This window comes from Papaver somniferum, chromosome 10 (assembly GCF_003573695.1).
Source record: "Papaver somniferum cultivar HN1 chromosome 10, ASM357369v1, whole genome shotgun sequence".
Classification (NCBI taxonomy): Eukaryota; Viridiplantae; Streptophyta; class Magnoliopsida; order Ranunculales; family Papaveraceae; genus Papaver; species Papaver somniferum.
This window is the reverse complement of record NC_039367.1, coordinates 42,322,649-42,343,660: the sequence shown is the minus strand read 5'-3', so window position 1 is coordinate 42,343,660 and position 21,012 is coordinate 42,322,649. Positions and strand designations below refer to the sequence as shown.

The window sequence follows — 21,012 nt, the reverse complement described above, 5'->3', positions numbered from 1 at the left end:
TGAATGGTGGCGGACTTATGGGGAGATTGCTTAGAAAATAGGTGCTGAGTTTTGTATCCAGAATGTATCTAATGAGGGTAATTTGACCTCAACTCGAAAAAATATATCGACTAAGTCTGAATTTGTATGTATTCGGTGAGGGTAGTTCGACCTGAACTTGGAAAAATATATCGACCAAGTCAAAGTTAGAGAGTCGACTATCATTTTTGCTCTTCTCACATGTCACATCCATTATTTCTAAAAAAAAAATAGAGTATCCGACATGAAATTAGAAACCAAGAACGTTCAATTCTTTCTAAAATAAAAGGTTTCTTGGTTACATTTGTTACAATAACACAAATGGAGAAAAAAAGAACTACAAATAGAGAGAAAGACAGAGGGAGGAATAAACTATATAGCGTGTTTTCCCTGCTCTCCCAAGAAAAGTATAATTCGTTTTTTTTTTCATTGCTTTTCAATATTTTATAATGAAAAAGAAAAAGAAGAAATTTAGTTTATAGGTTTTCCATGATTATAACCATAATATGATAAATACCATCTAACGAATTTCTTCAACCCTGTTTGCAAATCAGTGGTAGGTTTGTAATCAAATTCATGGGTTGCCGAACTTATATTAGCATGAGTAAATGGTACATCACCATTACCAGGCATATCGATGATATTCTTTTTTGCTTTCATTTTCAAATGTCTTTCAAGGATCGATACTAATGTCGGTACCGTAACGGGAGATGTGTTACCAAGATTAAAAATCCGGTATGGAGCTGGACCCGTTTTTTTCCCACCACTTCCTGTACTTTTCCCTGATGTATCCAGTGAACCCAAACAACCTTTGACGATATCATCAATATAAGTAAAATCTCTAGCTAAATCAACAAGATTTTTCCCTCTGTAAACCGTTATTGGTTTCCCTTGTAGTATGTTTCTGGTAAATGAAAAATAAGCCATATCGGGTCTTCCCCATGGACCATATACCGTGAAGAATCTTAACCCAGTAATTGACAACCCATAAATATGATTATAGGTATGAGTAATCTCTTCACCGGCTTTCTTTGTTGCTGCATATAAACTAGCAGGTTGATCCGTACGATCCGATTCAGAAAATGGTACTTTTTCATTTAACCCATATACAGAACTAGATGAGGCCCAAACAATAGAAGGTTGAGGATTTGCGGATTTGCAGGTCTCTAAAAGAGTAACTAAACCAGCAATGTTACTATGAATATAAGAATTAGGATTTTCCATTGCATACCTTACACCTGCTTGTGCTGCTAAATGCATAACATGAGTAAACGCAACGATATCGAATAACTTAGCTAACAATTTTGCATCATTTATATCTCCTTCAACGATGAAAATCCCATTTTTGCTAAGAAGATTCTTTCTTGATTTCTTAAGAGTTGGGTCATAATAATTATTGAAATTATCAATACCCACAACTCCATCTCCTCTCTTCTTTAAAGCAAGAGAAACATGTGAACCAACGAAACCAGCAGCACCAGTAACTAAAACAGACATTTTTCCACCACCATTTCTAATATCATCTGATCTTGAAATCTGTGCAGAATTTCTAACTTGTTTTTCCCATTGAATACCACCCCAAGACGCAGAGAAATAACGACTTCCTGAATCTACAAAACTCTGGAAACTTAAATACGAAGCTGTTAGTGCTATTAAAAATAATGCCCATAAGAACATAGTACTGGTTGATGCAAAACATCTATAGAATTGACGATTTATTGTATGGGTTCTTTCAATTTTCACTTTTCCTGGTGTGGATGGGAAAAGTTCATCTTCTAACGACCTCATAATTTGATGCTTGTTTCTTTTAGTATTATCAATCTCTTCCTTTGTGTGCGTGGAATTAAATGAGAGATTAATTGTTTTGATGGTGATGATGAAGAAGAGAGAGACAGATGCAGAGACAAAATTGAGGGCTTCGAATTTTCTTTTCTTATTTCTGCACCTGCTAAATCAAGGAATGTAAAGGTTGAGTTATATAAGGCCTTTCCTTTTTCCACCATCAGTTTTGTCCTTTTCTCTCTGTTTCTTCGATTTTGCAATCTTTGCCACAAACATCTGGGTGAAAATGAGACACGCAGACACTAAGAAACGCGCCCTCTTCCTTGATTTGTGACTGTGACAGTGTGGCGTGGGTAGCTGGTGTGACTATTTACAAACGAGAATTTAAGGGTGCACAACGGTCGGTTCGGGTCGGTGTTCAGCATTACCGATTAGAGAACCGTACATGTCGGTTTATTTTTTAGCTGCACCAATTAGTATGAAGTTTCAGTTTGGGTCGGTTATAAACCGTCCGATCCGAGTTCGGTTCCCGGTTTACCGATCTTGATTGGAATCAGCTGAGTTGGATAGGGTCATTAGATAAACTAGCCCAACCCGATATTAGTTTTCTTAAGGAAAATTTGTTATTTGGTCCAAAGCCCAAATAAATAGTTATAGGAGGGTCCAACCCGAAATAAATACTAATCTAGGATCCAAATTTGTCTTATAAGTGATCATTTACCGATTTATCCCTGGTTTCATACGTGCGGCATAACAAAAGCTTAAAAAATAAATTTTCTCTCCACTAAATCTCTCTCGTCTTTCTCTCTTCTTCTCCATGTTGCAGATCGGCGATGGAGGATTGAAGATAACGATTACGCTGCAGAAAATGAACAGGTACTGCAAACATCTTTAGATCTGTCATAGTTACATATTCATCTCTAGATCTATCGTTATTTGTTCATTAAACATAAAATTGAGTTTCAAAACCTACTGAATACCTCAATTTCTAACAATTTTTTTTACTAGAAACCCTTATATACGAATTCAAGCGGTAAACAAAGAAAAACCAAGATCTAAAGAACTAAAAGCAAAAAAATCTCAGGAGAAGAAGAACGAACTACTAAATCAGTAGAACAAGACCATTCTGAAGAATCTCAAGCAGCAAAAATGGTGTTTGTCGATATGATCCAGCAGTACATATACGTTTTACCAAAAAAAATTGGATTGGATTTTGTTATATTAATAGATTTGTCGTTTATTTTGTCATGCAATTTGATTTTTACAGTACGATCCAGCGGTATTTATGTTGTACTAAAAAATAACTGGTCTGATTTTGTTATATTTCATACATTCATCATTTCATTGACATTGTAGTTGAATTTTACAATACGATCCAACAGTATATATATGTTGTACTGAAAAACATTGGTTAAATTTTGTGATTTTCGTAGATTCACCAAATGATGTAGCAGGTAGTGGTACCAGAAGACATGATTTAGTAGTAGCAGTGGTGGTTTTGGTGTTAGTGGCGTTGTAATGGTAGATCGAGTTCTACGTTTCAGTTTTTTTTTCTATGTCTGTCTTCTATTTTTCTTCTTTGGTTCTACGTGTAAGAAAGAACATAAATAATACGTTGAACAATACTAATTTTGTTGGAAAAGTCTAAAAATATTGATTTCATTAGCATGTTAGGCTAACATAAACAAATACTGCAATTTTACAGTACATATATGTTGTACTAAAAGTACATATCAGCTGTACTGAAAAGAATACTGTCAAATTACATACCAGCTGTACTAAAAAGAATACTGTCAAATTTGACATGATCAAATGTCAGTACATATTGGTTGTACTGGAAAAGAAAAAACAAACAAACTAGATCGACCTTATCAACTGATCAAGAAAAAAAACAAAGATTAATGTACACTATCAACTTTTAATATATATTGTCTATACTGAAAATAATTAATCAATTTATTATAAACTTGTTGGGTACATAATGGCTGTACCAAAAAAGAAAAAGAAAAAACTAAAATCGATATTATCAACCGCCTGAACATATTGGTCTACTTGACGGCTTGGAATATCCAGGTGACACCCCTGAGTCCCTGACTTTCCCCTTTCCTTTACTAATTCAAAGTGTTTAGAATAAATAAAAAATGGCATGCTTCAAAAGAAGAAGAAAAATGGCAATTGAAGAATTTGACCAATATGCCAAGTTCAAGCCTGTGTAAGCAACCAAAATGATCTTTGATAAGCAACCAAAAGGGTCTGTCGAGACTTCAACACTGGATTTCAGCTGCAATATTGAGTACATATCTGCTACACTGCTTACAAATTTGAGTACATATCTACTGCACTGTTAGTTGAGTACCTAAATTCCTCAACACTGGATCGACGCTGAAGTCTTCTAAGTTTCCAATGACTTCAAAAATCATTAAAGGAGAGATATCATTAACACCATTACTACACCTCCAATCCATTTCTATACAGGATTTAGTACATAGTTACTGCAGTGCATGCAAGATATACCGAGAAAAAAAAAGATTAAATTGCAACAGTGCATATACGTTATACTGAAAATTTCAGTACAGATTTACTACAGTACATATATGGCATACTGAATTATCCAACAACACATATATGCTATATCGAAAAATTCAGTGCATAAGTACTACAATGGATACATTCCATAAAGAGAGAAAAAAGCGTAGAAATAAACACTCATTCCAATCTGATACTGCTATGAATGATTGAAGAACTGAACTACCAATAACTACTAAACTGCCTGGTTGTTTTACGGTAAAAAACACCAAAAATGATTTCCTCCGAGTATATTGTTTATGTACCGAGATTTTCACAGTGCATATATGCACTGTGATATCCTAGAGTAAGGGTTTATACACTGATTATTTTAAAGTGCATCACTCACGTACTTTCAAAAATTATTATTAATTAAATTCATTTAAAAAGGATGAACATAACCTTACTTGTTTAAAAGGCTATCATGATGAGATGTTAACAAGCAACTTAAATCCAAACAATAAAAGTGGCACTACGGATTCCTAATTTTCTTAAATCCATGTCCATGCTTTCCTAAATGTCTCAAAGCATAATATTAATCCAAACACCAAATTACCCTTACACAACCAACTGTATCAAAGAGTAAAGAACAAAGGAACATGGCATAAGAACACACCTAATAAGAATCTAGAGAACAAAGAGTAAGAGATGCTCTTATCAAATTAGTTGCCGCATTGCGACCCTTCATTGTACCTCTTCCTACAATAATTAGTTGCAAAAGATACCAAAATAAAAAGAAGAAGCTAATGACAAGTAATTACTGCAATATCTAATCAACAATTCTAATAATGTTACTAAATAACAGATAGTAAAACACTAATTTTTGTCGGTATGACATATATGTACAGTTGGATCATGTCCACAAATAAACAAAAAACAATATGTGAATTAGTAAAATTACCTAGAGTTTTTCTAGTTAAGCATATATGCACTCTCGGATCATATTCTCAAAATTCATCTAGGTTTTTTGTCAGTACAACCTATATGTACTGTCGGTTCAGACACAAAGATAAACTACAAGTAATCAAAAAGTAAAAAGACATTGATGAATCTTCGGGAAAAAAATATATGCCACATTAATAACCACAACTCTGATTAAAACCCAATATAATATAATACCTATAATTCCATATGAAGAAAAAAAATCCTACCAAAATCTAGTTTGAATCTTCACCTGTAGAAACCAACTCCATTTGTAACTTTCCTGCCTGATACACCCATCCATTGTAATATCATCTCAGAACCAAACCTAAAACCTATAGTATGAAACTAAAATGATTAAATCTAGCAACAAAAAATAAACACAAAAAAAATTCAGATTGCAAGGTTACCAAATCACCAAATTACCAAATTGCATTGACAAAAAACACAATACAACGTTTATACACTGAATTTTCCTGGAGTGAAGCGCTTATAGACTGACGTTTTATGAAGTGTAGCCTTTATACCCTGAGAAAATAACATTTTACATCGTTTATACACTGATTTTATGAAGTGCAACGATTATACACTGACAAAATTACTTAACAACCACATTGCGATGATTCTAATCGACCATCTACAACGGATACCTATACACAAGTTACCATTTTGATAGTAAAAAACGTATTAATTCACTGATTTTGTATCATTATCTTAATACTGAGATGTGAGAAGTCTCATTACATGAAATATATACTCACTAAGATACAAAAACAATGGTGCAACATTGCATTTAGTATGATACTAGTTCATTATTTAACAGTACATCAATTATGAACTACTGGATCATATCCCAAAACAGCTGAAATCAACTTGAAGTTATCTTATACACAAGAGATGGATATTACAAATTTTTGTTGATAAAAAATGAGTATATTATGTTGAGTGCAACATTTATGTACTGCCAGATCAAAGAAAAACTCAAAATAACAAAAGCATGATTTTAATAAATATAAAATAAAACAATAACAAAAAAGACAATCATTTGAAAGCTAAATAAAGTGAAAATATGATAACATGAATAGAAATCAAATTCAAAACAAACAAAAAAAAAACATATCTTATAATCGATTTGGTCTTCTTATAATCGATTTGGTCTTCAATAATTTTGATTAGTTTCAAAAGTTTCAAAAAAAAAAACCCAAAATGACGATTCTATATCTTCTTCTTCGTTGATCCATTTTCGATTCATCTTTTTATATTTCTTCACCATCAATTGCTTGTATTCTTCAGTACGACGTATATGTACTGCTGGATCATACAATCACGGATCTACAATCAAACTTTAAAAACTCAAATCTATACTACCAATTTGTAACTAGTGAATCTAATTACATAATCGATCATTCAAGTTTCAGTAGGAACACCAAAATAAACTAATTATACAAATAAATTAACTCTTCTAGTGAAGAAGAATAGATTGAAAACAAAATTAAAACCCTAAAACAGGTAAAAATGAGACTAAAACAAGAATCCCACCTTTGTTTTGGGTGTTCTAGATGATCAATAGAAAGAAAAGCTTGATGATATTTGATCAACCGATGAAAGACATTTTTTATTGTTTTTGTCGCCATCGCCAGAGCTCTTCTTCTGAACAGAAACAAAAAAAGAAAATGAAGAAAATGAATTACGATTTAGGAGAAATGTTTATGTATATCTACGGTAATATGGGTATTTTAAAATTACGTATGTCTAGTGCCGCACGTGTATAGGACCTGGAATTAAAATTTTGGGTCCATTTTTCTGTTTTCTTTTAATTATGGACCTCTGATTACTAGCTTTAATGGGTGGACCTGCCACTAACTAAGAACACTATAATAGTACCTATTGCTAATTCCTACTTTTCTTAATGCCAGTTCAATGTTTCCAGTTCCATTTTCTTTTTCTTTTTTTGGCTAAGTAGACTGATCCCGTCGCAATAAAATATATATTCGTCCCGGTCTACCAATATAACCATACAACCAATATAAACAATGGATATTGATAAAATTATTTATTAGGATCTTTCTGCAAAATAATGAATGATGAACCAAAAAATAAAGAATGATGAACTCTCTGTCTATCTCCAAGAGTTTACTCTATGTAACTAATATGTGGAAACTAGAACTAGAAAATGAATAAAATCCAAAACCTGAAGTGAAATCAACTGATCAACTAATTTGCAAGCCTGCAACTTATTGGCATATAAAACTAAGGGAAAGTGTTCAACTGTTAGATATAAGAGTCTGACAAAGACTCCATTGAGTGAACTGGCAACACTTCCTTTAACTATTAACTCACCCAACTGTACTATCCAATATGATCTTCCTTCTTCCTCATAGATGGTCATAAAATCGAGGAAATCCACATCAAAAAGTTGACGTCAATTAGATAAAAAATAATAACAAGAGTTAACAATAAGTATATATGTCTCAATCTCTCACCATTATCACTGTCCCTTTTGCCGAAAATGCTAGATGTACCGAAGAGATAAACCGCAGTGTGCATCGTGTGTGAGAGAATGGGACCTACTACTGCCCTCTATCCCAATGTTGAGAGGCGTTGCAGGACCGCCCGATCCCATCTTGGTGCACACTGCGGTGTATCTCTTCGGTGTGTGTATTATCGCTCTTTGCCTTTCTATAATCCTCTCCAATCTCTTATTTTGTATGCTAATAGTTGGCCGTCCCTTTTTCCTTTCAGCATGAATTCTACGGGTTTCAAAATGATTATTCAAGGTGGTAGTCCCACTTTTCTTAGAATCGGCGGAATACTGCTTTCCTCAGTAGTTATATTTTGCAAGTTCAGTACTTGTTATTCTTTTGAAGTGAGCCTATACTTGTTAATTAGGGAGCTCTTGTGCTAGCCCTTTTAGGCTTATCAGCTTGTTCCTTTTCTTGAGCTTTAGAAGTGTTGGGAAAATTGGCACCCCCAGCGCAGCGGAAATCAGGATCACAAAGGGAAATTGGTGATTTGAACCAAATTTGGGAGAAATAATAAGAAATAGAGACAGAAGATAAATAAACACACTACCACAACACAAGATATACGTGGTTCACCTTTACAGGCTACATCCACGGCCAACACCACCAGAAAAACTTCCATTAATCAAAGACCATTACATGCTCTTTCCACAACCCAAGACAAGACTAAAGAGTTAACAAGATATACCCGAGAACACCATTGAAGAAACCATAGAAATCAATTCTCTAACCACTCCTCAAACCAACCTCGTGTCTTCTCTTCTACACTGTCTTCATAGCTGCTACTAACAGAGGAGAAACATGGAAACACTAGAAACTGGGTTTAGGGAAAATCCCTAAACTCAACACATCAGAACACCAAAATCCTCTCTCTACAAGTTTTTCTCTCACACCGATATTGACCTCCACGGTAGCACACGACCCTCCCTACCAAAGAGACCAGAATCCTAACCACAACGATTTACCACTCTTCTAGGTTGGATTATTTACAAACCTACAATTCTAGTCCTATATATAGAGAACACAAACTTGGCCCTTAAGAATCCCTAACTTCGGGAACAAGTTTTCCTAACTTAGCTCTTAAGAATTCTTAAACTTTAGGAACAAGATTGCTTAGAATAGATTTTGACTTGTGGCCAAACTAATCACCGACTAAGTCCCACAATTCTCCACCTAGGATCATGTTATCAAGCATGAGACGATCACAAGAAACCACCTCCATATTCCGCCAGAGTTTTCCACCATCTCTATATATCCGTAGAATTGCTTTTGAAGCTCAAATCCGAACTTCCATCTTCATAGAACCATCTCTTCGATCAAAAACACCATGAAGTTGATAAAAGTCTTCAAACCATCTTCTTCATAAAGAATACTTATGAAACTGGCCACGCTTCACAAAAACTATGAAAATCTTCTACCACCATCAACGAATCCTTGCACAGACTCTACCATTGATCACCAAGAGAACCATCCAGAAGAATCACCGCTAGCTCCACCTAACCAGTAAGCTAACAACATATTGAACTCTATTCCAGAAAGGAAGAATTAACTTCAATATCATACTCCAGCACATGTCATGATTACCATGTATCTCAAATAAACCATCATATATCTCCACTGTGATTAACAGGCTTAATCCTTTGAGCGATTCCCAAAGCCACTGTGAATATTTAAACGGTGTCACTTATAAACGGTGGATTTTTGGTCGGGTCGGGCGGTTTGGGTCGTTAGAACGGGTCCTTGTGCACCCCTAAACAAGATCATTAACAGGGATGTATTGGATTGGGATTTACATAGATATTTAACAATCCTAAAAACTCCTAAGTTAATGTTAAAAACTACTCGATACTTCACCAATTCATGTATAATGAAGATTTTTGGTCCGGGGGAAGTCCCTAGTTATAACCGAGCAGAAGAGCCGATGTCAAAGGAATAATTGATGTAGGTGTTATATAGGTCCCTACGGCCACCAGATGAAGTCGTTGAAGAGTTGGTGAATACTTATGAAGAGAGTAATAAATTTTGAGACTCCGATGATATATCTTGAAGGGTTAGAAAACGCTGACCGATGCAAGGCAATCATTGATGAGATTCGACATGCATCTGAAACATGGGGTTTATTTCAACTGGTGAATCATAGGATACCCAAAGGTGTAATGAAAGATATAAAGGAAGGTATTCTTAGTTTTAATGAGCAAGATTTAGAAATTATATAAAACAATTCTACTCGAGGGATCTGAGCAAAACAGTGAGGCTTAATAGAAATTTTAATCTTTATAGAACAAAGTATGCTAACTGGAGAGACACCCTTGCCTTTGATATGTTTCTCATGATCCTGTAGACCCTAAGATTTGCCACACACATGCAGGTTTTTCCCTATAATTTATTATTATTTTTACGTTTAGTTAATGCTTGTGTTATTGCAAATTGCTGAAAGCTTCTTGTATGCTACTGCTATTTCATTAGAGATGAAACAATGGAGTATCTGAAAGCATGTTGAGAATCCAGGAGATATCCTTACCAAGTTATTATCAGAAGCTCTTGGACTTAAACCTGATCATCTTAAAGCCATGAGTTGTACTGAATGGTTGCTAGTTGTCATTCACTATTATCCAACATGCCCTGAGCCAAAGCTAACATTGGGTGCAAGCAAATATGATGATCCAAGCTTCTTCGCCGTTCTTCTATAATATCAAAACGGTGGCCTCCAATTTTATGTTATGGTTGTGTGTACTTAGAACAATATATGACTATGATAAGAGATTGAATAACACAAGTAACTTTTCTAACTCCTCAGAGTACAACCTATTTTCTATTTATTATTAATTTATGAACAAACTAGTTCCTACAACTAACTATATATAAGAGATAAGAAACATAAACTCCTAATGAGTTCTCCTCACATCCCTACACATGGGCCAATTGCTCCCGTCAAAATGCTCTCATAATTACTCATAATTAAACCGTTACTAGCTTAATTAACTAGTTTCAACTAATTCAACTACTGACACTCTTGAAATTTTTATGGGCTAGTTAGTTACATGACAATACCCCCTTCTTCAGAGCATCCTTGTCCTCAACTATGAAACTTAGGGAAATGTGCACGAACATGAGCTTTATCCTCCCAAGTTACGCCTAGCAGTGTGGGACCATTGAACTAAAAGATGAGGAACAATGTGACCACTTATGGTAACTTTCTTAGTGTCGAGAACAACAACAGGTAGAAGAGTGATCTCACCAGAATCACCCACTGGTGGAAGTGTAGGCGTAATAGTGATTGCTGCACCAAGCTTTTTCTTTAGTTGTGAAACATGAAAATTTGGGTGAATCCGAGACCTAGAAGGAAGGTCTAACTTGTAAGCTATTGTCCAATACGCTCCAATAAGAAATGGACCATAATATCTAGCAACAAGTTTGAAGTCTCTCCTCATGGATATTGAAGATTGCATATATGGCTGGATTTTTAAGTAAGCCCAGTCTCCCACTTCAAAGTGTTTGTCCACCCGCTTCTTGTCAGCAAACCACTTCATTCTCTCTTGAGCATGATGGAGAGAGTCTTTAAATATGTCAATCATAACATCCCTCTTCTTCAAGTACTCTTCCACAGCTGCTACAGAAGTATTAACTTCATTTGAAAAGGCTAGGTGGGGAGGAATGTAACCATACAATGCTTAAAATGGTGTCATCTGCAAACGTGTGTGGTAGTTTGTATCATACCACCATTCAGCTAGTGGTAGCTAAGGAAACCAATTTCTAGGTTTTATGAATTGTCATACATCTTAGGTTCCAAACAAAAATTTACCTTTTTTGTCTGTCCATCTGTTTGATGATGATAAACACTAGTGAGATGTAATATAGTTCCTACTACTTTAAATAGTTCTTGCCAGAAATGTCTTGTAAAACTTTATCTCTATCAGAAAATATTGAAGAAGGCATACCATGCAGCTTGATCAGATATTACATATGAACTCCTGAGCAACAGAACTGGCAGTGAATGGATGGCTGAGAGCTACCAAGTTTCCATGGTTGGTAAATCCGTCAATCACCACCATAATGACATCCTTTCTGTTGGACTTTGGTAGGCCTTCAATGAAGTCCATAGTGATTTGATGTCAAGCTTGAGTAGGAATCGATATTGGTTGGAAAAGACAAGCTGGCTGAGTGGTGGCAGCATTGTTTCTTTGGCATGTGTCACACTAGCTAACAAACAATAGTATGTCCTTCCCCAATCCTTGTCAGTAGAAATTAGACTTTGATCTCATGTAACTTCCTTGTATTCCTGAGTAGCCACCAATTGCTGATGAATGGAAAGAATCAATGATGGACTCTCTTAAGTTGTTGCCTTGACCCACATAGATTTTTCCCTTGAACCTTAACATTTCTTCCTTGTAAGTGCAGTTAGGAATTACATCAGCCGTCACCAACAACTGTGGAATTATCTGAGAAGCCCATAGATCATTGCTATAACTTTGTACAATGTTAGTAGCCCATGCATGAGTAGAGAGAGTCAGTGTATTGAAGATGCTAGCATGATCTGCATGCATTCTGGAAAGGGCATCAACAACGGTATTATCTTTTCCTTTCTTGTACTAGATAGTGTAGTCAAAACCTAGTAATTTCATGAGCCATTTCTGTTGAAGTAAAGTAGTGATTTTATGATCCATGAAGTACTTGATACTTTGTTGGTCTGCATTGATAATGAAGTGATTTCCAGATAAGTAATGCTTCCATTTGGTGACAGCTCTGACTACAGCCAACAATTCCTTTTCATATGTAGAAAGAGCCATAGATTGAGGAATCAATGGCTTGCTGAAGAAGGCATTAACTCTCTCTTCATGCATTAGAGATGCACTAATGCCAGTTGAGCAAGCATCTTTTTCTACTATAAAAGTCTTAAAGTCAAGCCAAATGACATCACTTTAAACTCATAGTGGCCATGGTGGGTCTTGGCGATTGTTTTATGAATATATGGAGTGTATATGATGGTATTTTAAACAGTGGTAAGTAGGATGCCGTGCACTCAGATGTGATGAGATCGATTTTAAGAATTAATAAACGAAAATAATAAAAATAAAGAAGATATATACAAACTATAATAACAAAATAAAGAATTTACTGGGACTCAGCATTTCACTATTTTTTTCATATTCAAGTGGCTGAGAAATTAATCCTAGAAAATTATATCTCAAACAAAAGAAATATCAACAACTTACTATTTGCCAAAGGTATATTTCATAAAATATATAGTGGCCATGGTGGGTCTTGGCGATTGTTTATGAATATATGGAGTGTATATGATGGTATTTTAAACAGCGGTAAGTAGGATGTCGTGCACTCAGACGTGATGAGATTGATTTTAAGAATTAATAAACGAAAATAATAAAAATAAAGAAGATATATACAAACTATAATAACAAAATGAAGAATTTACCAGGACTCAACATTTCACTGTTTTTTTCATATTCAAGTGGCTGAGAAATTAATCCTAGACAATTATAGCTCAAACAAAATAAATATCAACAACTTATTATTTGCCAAAGGTATATTTTATATAATATTAGTTGTATATTGCAAGCATGGCGCATCAAAATTACATAAAACTAAGCATGCATCATCAAACAAAGTCACAAGTAGTTAATAGAAATCTTAAATCAATAAAAATCAGTGAAAAAAGTAAATAATGAATTAATTAAATTATCACAAGGATGAAATCCAGCTTCCTCCATTGTCCCAGTGTTGGGGTTTAGCACCTCATGTTGTAGACACGCTCAAAATTTGATTTCATTGCTCAAAATGTGCTTACAAAGATGAATATATAAGAAAACAAATATTTTTAACAGCGGAATGTCGTTACAGAACTTACTGTTACAAATACAGTGACTGTTACAAAGAAACTATAGCTCACAAATGTTGCAGAGCAACAATTGCAGAGAGATGAATAAATGGCAGTTAAAACAACGACAGACTACAAGTGTAATCTGTGTGTCCTCTTCTTCTCTTCTCTGCTGATGAAGAACAAGATCACTGCATTCGATTTCTCGCTTTATTTTTCTCCCTCACTCTCCATCCCCTTCTCTAACCTCACAGCAGTTTTATATACACAATAACACCATCAAAATCTCGGACATAACTCCATAGAAATCTCCATTAATGTTTTTCATCCTCGGGAATATTTCTTCCCTATTTTACGTAATTATTTCCTTCTTTATCTCCTTCGCGTGTCTGTTCTAGCTCAACACACTCCAGAATGCTACAAACACCTTAGGACAGAGCCAATCTTCTCTCCAATTAACGCAATCAACAGAAAAACACGTGAATGTCCCCCTCTCTTTGTTTTCTTCCACATGATTATCCAACCAAATTTAACTGACTCTAAGGCCCATATCCGGCTTGTTTTATCCAATGGAGCAAACCCAACTAATTTGAGCCCTTGAGTCTCCCTGAATCGTGTCCAAAATTAACCCAAAAAATTCTGTCAAAACTGAAAATTTGAATTGTTGTTTTCTCGCCAAATTTGTTCTTCCTGATTTCATCAATCAGTGATTATCTAGCCCAATTTAACTGAATCAGAACACATCACAATCTATGTTTAGGACTTAGGAACAAACCTATTTGCTTTCAACCATTTAGTATCACTCAAAAACCTCCAAAATCAAAACCCTAATTCTGATGCCATTTTCCCTCCGAAAACCAGATTTGAATTTGGGAAGATGAAGTGCCCTGAATCCAAAATCTGGGTGCCTTTAACAACTTTGGTGCTCTGGGGTGTCCTTATCCAAAGTGAAGGTTCCTTTGACATTTTTCCTGGTTTCCAACACTCCTCCGGTGTGCTTTTAACACTCCTCCGGGGTGCCTTAAGTAATTTTCTCCGGGCGGTCCAAATACCACTTTTCAAGCAACTTTTTCGTCAAGAGTTTATTTCTCCAAAAACATCTACAAAGATATAAAAATACACAATAAGTACAAAATTGAGTTCCAACAATATAGAGAAATATGATCAAATCAGACACAAAAATGTATCTATCAGTATGCTCCCATATGGTAGTAGCCAGCACGCAAGTCAATCTTGGTAAACCATTTGGAACCATGTAATTCATCTAATAACTCCTCAATCACATGGATATGAAATTTATCCTTAATTGTCAACTCATCTAGTTTTCTATAATCAACAAGTATTGTCTTTCTTTTTGACAAGAAGAATAGGGGAAGCAAATGGGCCGTGACTATGAATGGGCATTTGTATGTTCTCAAATTGACATGTTGAACATTGGGTTTGAGGGGTATTTGGTGGTCCAAGATCCTTTGTGGTGGTAGCTCATTTGGTTCTGCAAAGACATCTTCAAAGTCATTGAGTAATGCTTGGATGGGTTGTGGGATTTGAGTGGGTGAGGGTGCAATAAAAATAGAGAAAAATTGTCCCAGCAAGCCATGTGTATTCTTCTTGAAAACTTCATAACTCCTTTACCACTCATTAGTTTAAGTGTAGGAGTAGAAGATATACCTTTGAGAGTAATATGTACACCTTGATGAAGAAAGGAAATGCATAAAGTAGAGAGATTAACATCACATCACCAAGGGTGGGCAACCAATCAACTCCAAGAACCATGTCACAACCTCCTAGTAGAAGTAAGTATAAGTTAGCTGCAAATAGGTGACTTGCTGAAAAAGCGGGGGTATAACAACCACACCCAATAATTCGTTTGACAATCTGTATGGACTAACTCCAATATAATTATGAGAGCACCATCTTATAAAGCGAGCTCAATCAAGAAATATACCAAAGAGTTATATCTCAATTTCTCAATACAATCTGCAATCGAACAAATAGAAATCTGTGTGCCCGATTGATATGAAAAATAACTTGGACGGTACCAAAGACCAATACCCAAGTGTCAATCAATTACTATCCAACAATCAAGGTCGGATTTATCAATTGATTGATCTACGCACAACCTGTGATATTTCAATTATATAAACAAATATAATACAGAAAAGAAATAACACAGACACCAGAAGTTTTGTTTACGAGGAAACCGAAAATGCAGAAAAACCCCCATACCTAGTCAAGATTTGAACACCAAACTGTATTAAGCTGCTACAGACACTAGCCTACTACAAGTTAACTTCGGACTGGAATGTAGTTGAGCCCTAACCAAGCTCACACCGATTAAGGTACAGTTGCGTTCCTTATGCCTCTTGAACCACGCCAGATTTTGTGCACTTGATTCCCTTAGATGATCTCACCCACAACTACGAGTTGCTACGACCCAAATTCGGAGACTTATAACAAATCTGTCTCCCACGGATAAGTCTATTCTGATAGATAAATATGTCTCCCACATAAGTAGCTATGAATTTTTGTTTTGTCTTTTGATAAATCAAGGTGAACATGAACCAAATGATAATGCAGACTTATACTCCTGAAGAGCAGCCTATAAATATCAATCACCTCACAATAACTTAACTATATGGTAGTAGAAGAAGTTATTGTGGAATCACAAAGAATGAGATGAAGAGCTTTGTGATTACTTTTTATATCTTACCTATCGGAGATAAATCTCGAGTTAACTTAGAGAAGATAGTACTCAATACGATAAAACAAGTAAGATCAGATCACACAACTACAAAGAAAATAGTTGGGTCGGGCTTCAGGAATCCCAAATGAAGTCTTCAAGTTGTTAACCTATAATGGTTTTGGAAAAACCTAGGTTAAAGGAGAATCGACTCTAGTCGCAACTAGGACACAGGAAAGTGCCGGGATTAGGTTTTCCATTTGCTAGAGTTCTCCCTTATATAGTTTTTCAAATCAGGGTTTGATTTCAATCAAAATTAAGACAGCTTAGCAACAAAGCATTCAATATTCACCGTTAGATGAAAACCTGATTTAAGATTCAAGCTAAGTCTGCTTAAATCCAAAGCAATATCTCTCCACCGTTAGATGGTCTTAGCTTGTTACACAAAAATGAAATATACTTTCATTGGATATGGGTAACCGTACTAAACGTGTATATTGAGTTGGCTCAATAATAGTTAACCGAAGTTAGCCATATGAACACTTTTGTATTAACCACATTTATCTAACACTTCTAGATCAAATAGAGTTTTTCAACTGTTCACTATTTCACAGAAATATATATTGAATCAAAATCGGATTGATTCATGGGAATCAATTCATGAACATTAAGCCATGGTTTACAAAGATTGCATTCCTTAATTCATAAATGCATTTGTTTATGAGTATGAAAACATAGTTAACCGATTTTAAAACTTTAACCACTAAGTTTGCAAACGAGTACGCAAACTATAGCTTCCGTACTTTGGTCTTGTCCAGCGGTTTGCAAACTGGTATGCATACTGCTGTCCCAGACCTTAACTCAGGTAGAACCGTTCGCATACTGGTATGCAGACTTGGTTCCCGGTCTTTAATAATTAAAACTGTTCGCATACTGGTATGCAAACAAGGCTTCCGGACCTGAATCATGCCACAACAGTTTGCATACTGGTATACATACTATGTTGCATCCAGACAAAGGTTAATTGTTCTAAACTCCCATTTCAATCATCGAAACATCCTTAGAAGACGACAATAGCTGTCTCACACAAATTATTACTCCATGCGTTTCAAAAAGACAGTCCGCTTTGACTTTGTCAAGATATTAAGGAGACCATAGTAGTTTACATGTCTACCCCTAATTACGTGCCTAATTTATTTCAATAAAACTGTTAATAACAAAAACTAACAAAAATTGTTATGAGAGTGTAAATAGGAAATACAAAAAGGAATAAAGGATATATTTGTTTCCTTAATTACACAAATTTCATTAATATTTTAGATTAGGTCCTATTAAAAAAGATTTTATAAATATAAAAACTTTAGGGTATATTAGAGAGTTCATTAATTGGAAAAATATGACTATAAACAGAAGCTGGACATAATTTTGAAACAGACCAAAATGGAATAGAGGACGGTCTTTTTGAAACAGAGAGATTAGCTTATAAGTAATTTTCAAGTGATTGAATGATCAATACAAAATTTTCCGAGTCGACATCAACTGATTGTCTCACACAAATCATGTAAGATGTTTCAAGGCGATTATCACATGATCATCTTTTGACTTATTATTTAGTTTCTAACAAAGAAATTGTTTCCAACTAAACTCGTCAAGAGTATGATGAATGTAGCTAAAGAAAAAAGCTTCCAACGCATATTTCAAAAAATACATAACCGAGTTAAACTCAGATCGAAATATCAAATATTTATAATATAAAAATCTATATAGCTATACGACTTAGTCTCATTAGGAGATAAAATAGAATAGACTTCTGAGTGATAGATAAGTTTTAGTCTCCACATACCTTTTGTTGATGAAGTTCCTCCAAGCTCTCCTCAGTAGATCTTCGTTTTTAATCGATGAATGTCGTGAAGTCTAAAGCTCAACTACACATTCTATCTTAGTTTGAGACATAACTACAAGTAGACTAGAAATCAAGACTTATAGTTTTGATCAACTAAACTTGACAAACAAACTTGAGATAACAACGCTTGCGAGTTCGACCGAGCAATGCTCTAACACTTGCATTTTCCAAGTGAGTTTTTGACACATGCCAGAGCTTGTGGTGCGATCTCCATTAGCCACTGTGACCAGCATGTGACCAGTAGGTTGAACTGGACAGTTAAGTTTCTTGGCAAGTGTAGAATCTAGAAAGTTATGGGTGCTACCCGTATCCACCAGTATATTGATTGTGTGTTTATTGAGTATCCCAGGGATTCTTATAATTTCACCACTAACATTTCCTGTTAGAGCATGAAGTGATATTTGTATATACGTCTGAACTATAGGTTCACCTGCAGAAGTGGAGGTTGTAGCTTCATCTGTTGTAGATAGCTCTTCCTCGGATACCACCATAAACAATCGATGAGATTTACATCTGTGACCGGCTACGTATTTTTCGTCACAGTTATAGCATAAGCCCCTAGCACGTCATTGGTTTTGTTTCTCTTGATTTAGACGTCTAATGGGTGGGTGTATAATTGTTTATGGTGTAGTTTGTAAAGTTGGTAAACCAGTGGTTTGACCGGTGGGTCACTGGTTTGAACAATGATCTGTAAATATTACTCCTAGTCACTAATCTAATCTATTTCAGAGTATTTGTAAGGAAATCAAATACATTTGCAAGGGAAACGTAGTGCTAGACTAGTGGTGGTTAGTTTACGAAACTATACAAAGACTCGCCATAAAACATGAACCCTATTTTTCTAATTAACCCCTCAATCCCTTCTGCTCTCTTTATTTCTTATCTCCCCTTCCTTCTATCAAACTCTACCCACAACCACAAGAGAAGAAACAATAAGTTAGTTTGTCTCTCTTTCAAACAACAAGGTACCGTCACAAGAGAGGAAAACGTAAACTTTCTTCCCTTCTCCATCTTTGTTTTCATGAAATACAAGGTTGAAGTTGATTTCATATAATGGTTTTTCTTCTATCACGGGAAGATATTTATTTGATTACCAAATTGATAAATCGATGGGAAGATCTTAATCATCTGATGCATAATAGATATGATTTTATGATGGATGATAATTCATCTTTCGATCTCCATGAAATAATAAAAAATAAAAATAAAAACATAATATAGCAATAACGAAGCATCTAGATCCAATGGAACTTAGAGAAGATTTGCTTTTCTTTTCAATCTCGATTTTTTTTTATGAAAATGCAACCGGATAAACCGGCGAAAAACCCATCTGGGTCAGCCGGTTCACTGGTTTTTCTAACATATTAGTGGGTCAGTGTTGAACCACATCGTTTTTCTTACTGGTTCACTGGTTTAGCGGTCCAACCGACCGGTCCGGTCCATCTCTGAAAACACTGGTTTTAACATGATGAGTTGAGTGACCACTATAGATGAAGGATGAATTAGACTGGAAGGTACTCCCTGAAGGAGGAGTAGATTGAGAAGAAAGTGGTTGGTTAGGAACAGATCTGGATAAGAGCTCGATAAGTGAATCATGTTTTATATTTGTTATTGTAGTTGATGAAGTGAGCTGTTTGATGTTAACGTTTATCTTAGTTAACATCTCTCCGTATGCTTTAGCTTCCATGGTACGAGTTGCAGCATCACATATCTGATTTTCATTTAAGGTTTTAATCAAGGTATTGAGTTCTTTTGTGGTCACGTCTACATCTTTGATTGATGGACCTTAAGTCATAGTGAAGGACTATTGGATGATACCAATTGTTATGATTGTGTGTACTAAGAACAATCGAAAATTATGATAAGAGATTGGAAGGGGATTTTTTACAAATCTGGGCCAGTTTTTTTTTTTACAAAACTGCGCCAGTTTTTTTTTCCTTACAAAACTAAGCCTTATTTGACAAAAAACAGTGGATGGAAAGTTAGCACCGTTAAGTGTACCTAAAAAGACTTATTAGTCCTTTGAATCGGTAATTGTAATCCAACTAGACGGGTTGAATCGTACACGTCAACACACACTGCATATGTGGCAAACTTATCTTCTTCTCCATAAATGAAAAGATTCAACACCACAGAAATCAGGTTTTTTCATTTTTAGATCTGAAAATATGGGTGGTGGTATGAATGATACAGTAAGTTCAAGTTCAAGTATGATAGTGTGTTTAATGTGTGAAAAAGAAGAAGATCATGAAACAAAGGCATATCCTTGGGTTTATTTAAGGTGCAAACATGTACCTTGTAATAGAGTGAGAGCTCTGTTGTGGTCTAAAACAGATGAGACAAAAGGAAAATTGTTCTTGAAATGTTTGAATCCCTACTGCAACTACTTTAAGTAGTTTGATCAAGCATCTTCCCATACTTCTGCACTTCCAATCAAGCTTCCATCAGCACAAGGTTGTATTGCCTGTGGAGAAGACAATCACAGTATTACAAACTGTCCATTAGACAACCAAAAATGTTTCAAAGACAATTCACTAGTACAAATTTTAACATAGGTGACATTTCACAATTGTCACTATATCAATTCAGTGACACTTTATAGGAAACCTAAAACTGTCACCAAAGTCAGTGTCACAGTAGATGGTCACTTTTGATGACGCCTTTGAACTGTCACATAGCGGTCACAATTATATTCTAAAAATGTCATCTGGTATCTGAAACCGTCATTACAAGAAAAATCTGCCACGATTTTTCATTAAAAACGGCACCTTAACAAAGTTACAGTGAT

The 21,012-nt window shown here is 35.2% G+C and overlaps 1 protein-coding gene across 1 annotated transcript; it reads right to left on the bottom strand.

Annotated features, from left to right (window-relative positions):
* Positions 1-268: 268 nt before the first annotated feature.
* On the bottom strand, positions 269-2,001 carry LOC113318778 (UDP-glucuronate 4-epimerase 1-like). Its single transcript, XM_026567026.1, has one exon. It carries the CDS (start codon positions 1,804-1,806, stop codon positions 490-492), a length of 1,317 nt encoding a protein of 438 aa, XP_026422811.1. The 5' UTR covers positions 1,807-2,001; the 3' UTR covers positions 269-489.
* Between the last annotated feature and the right edge of the window lie 19,011 nt (positions 2,002-21,012).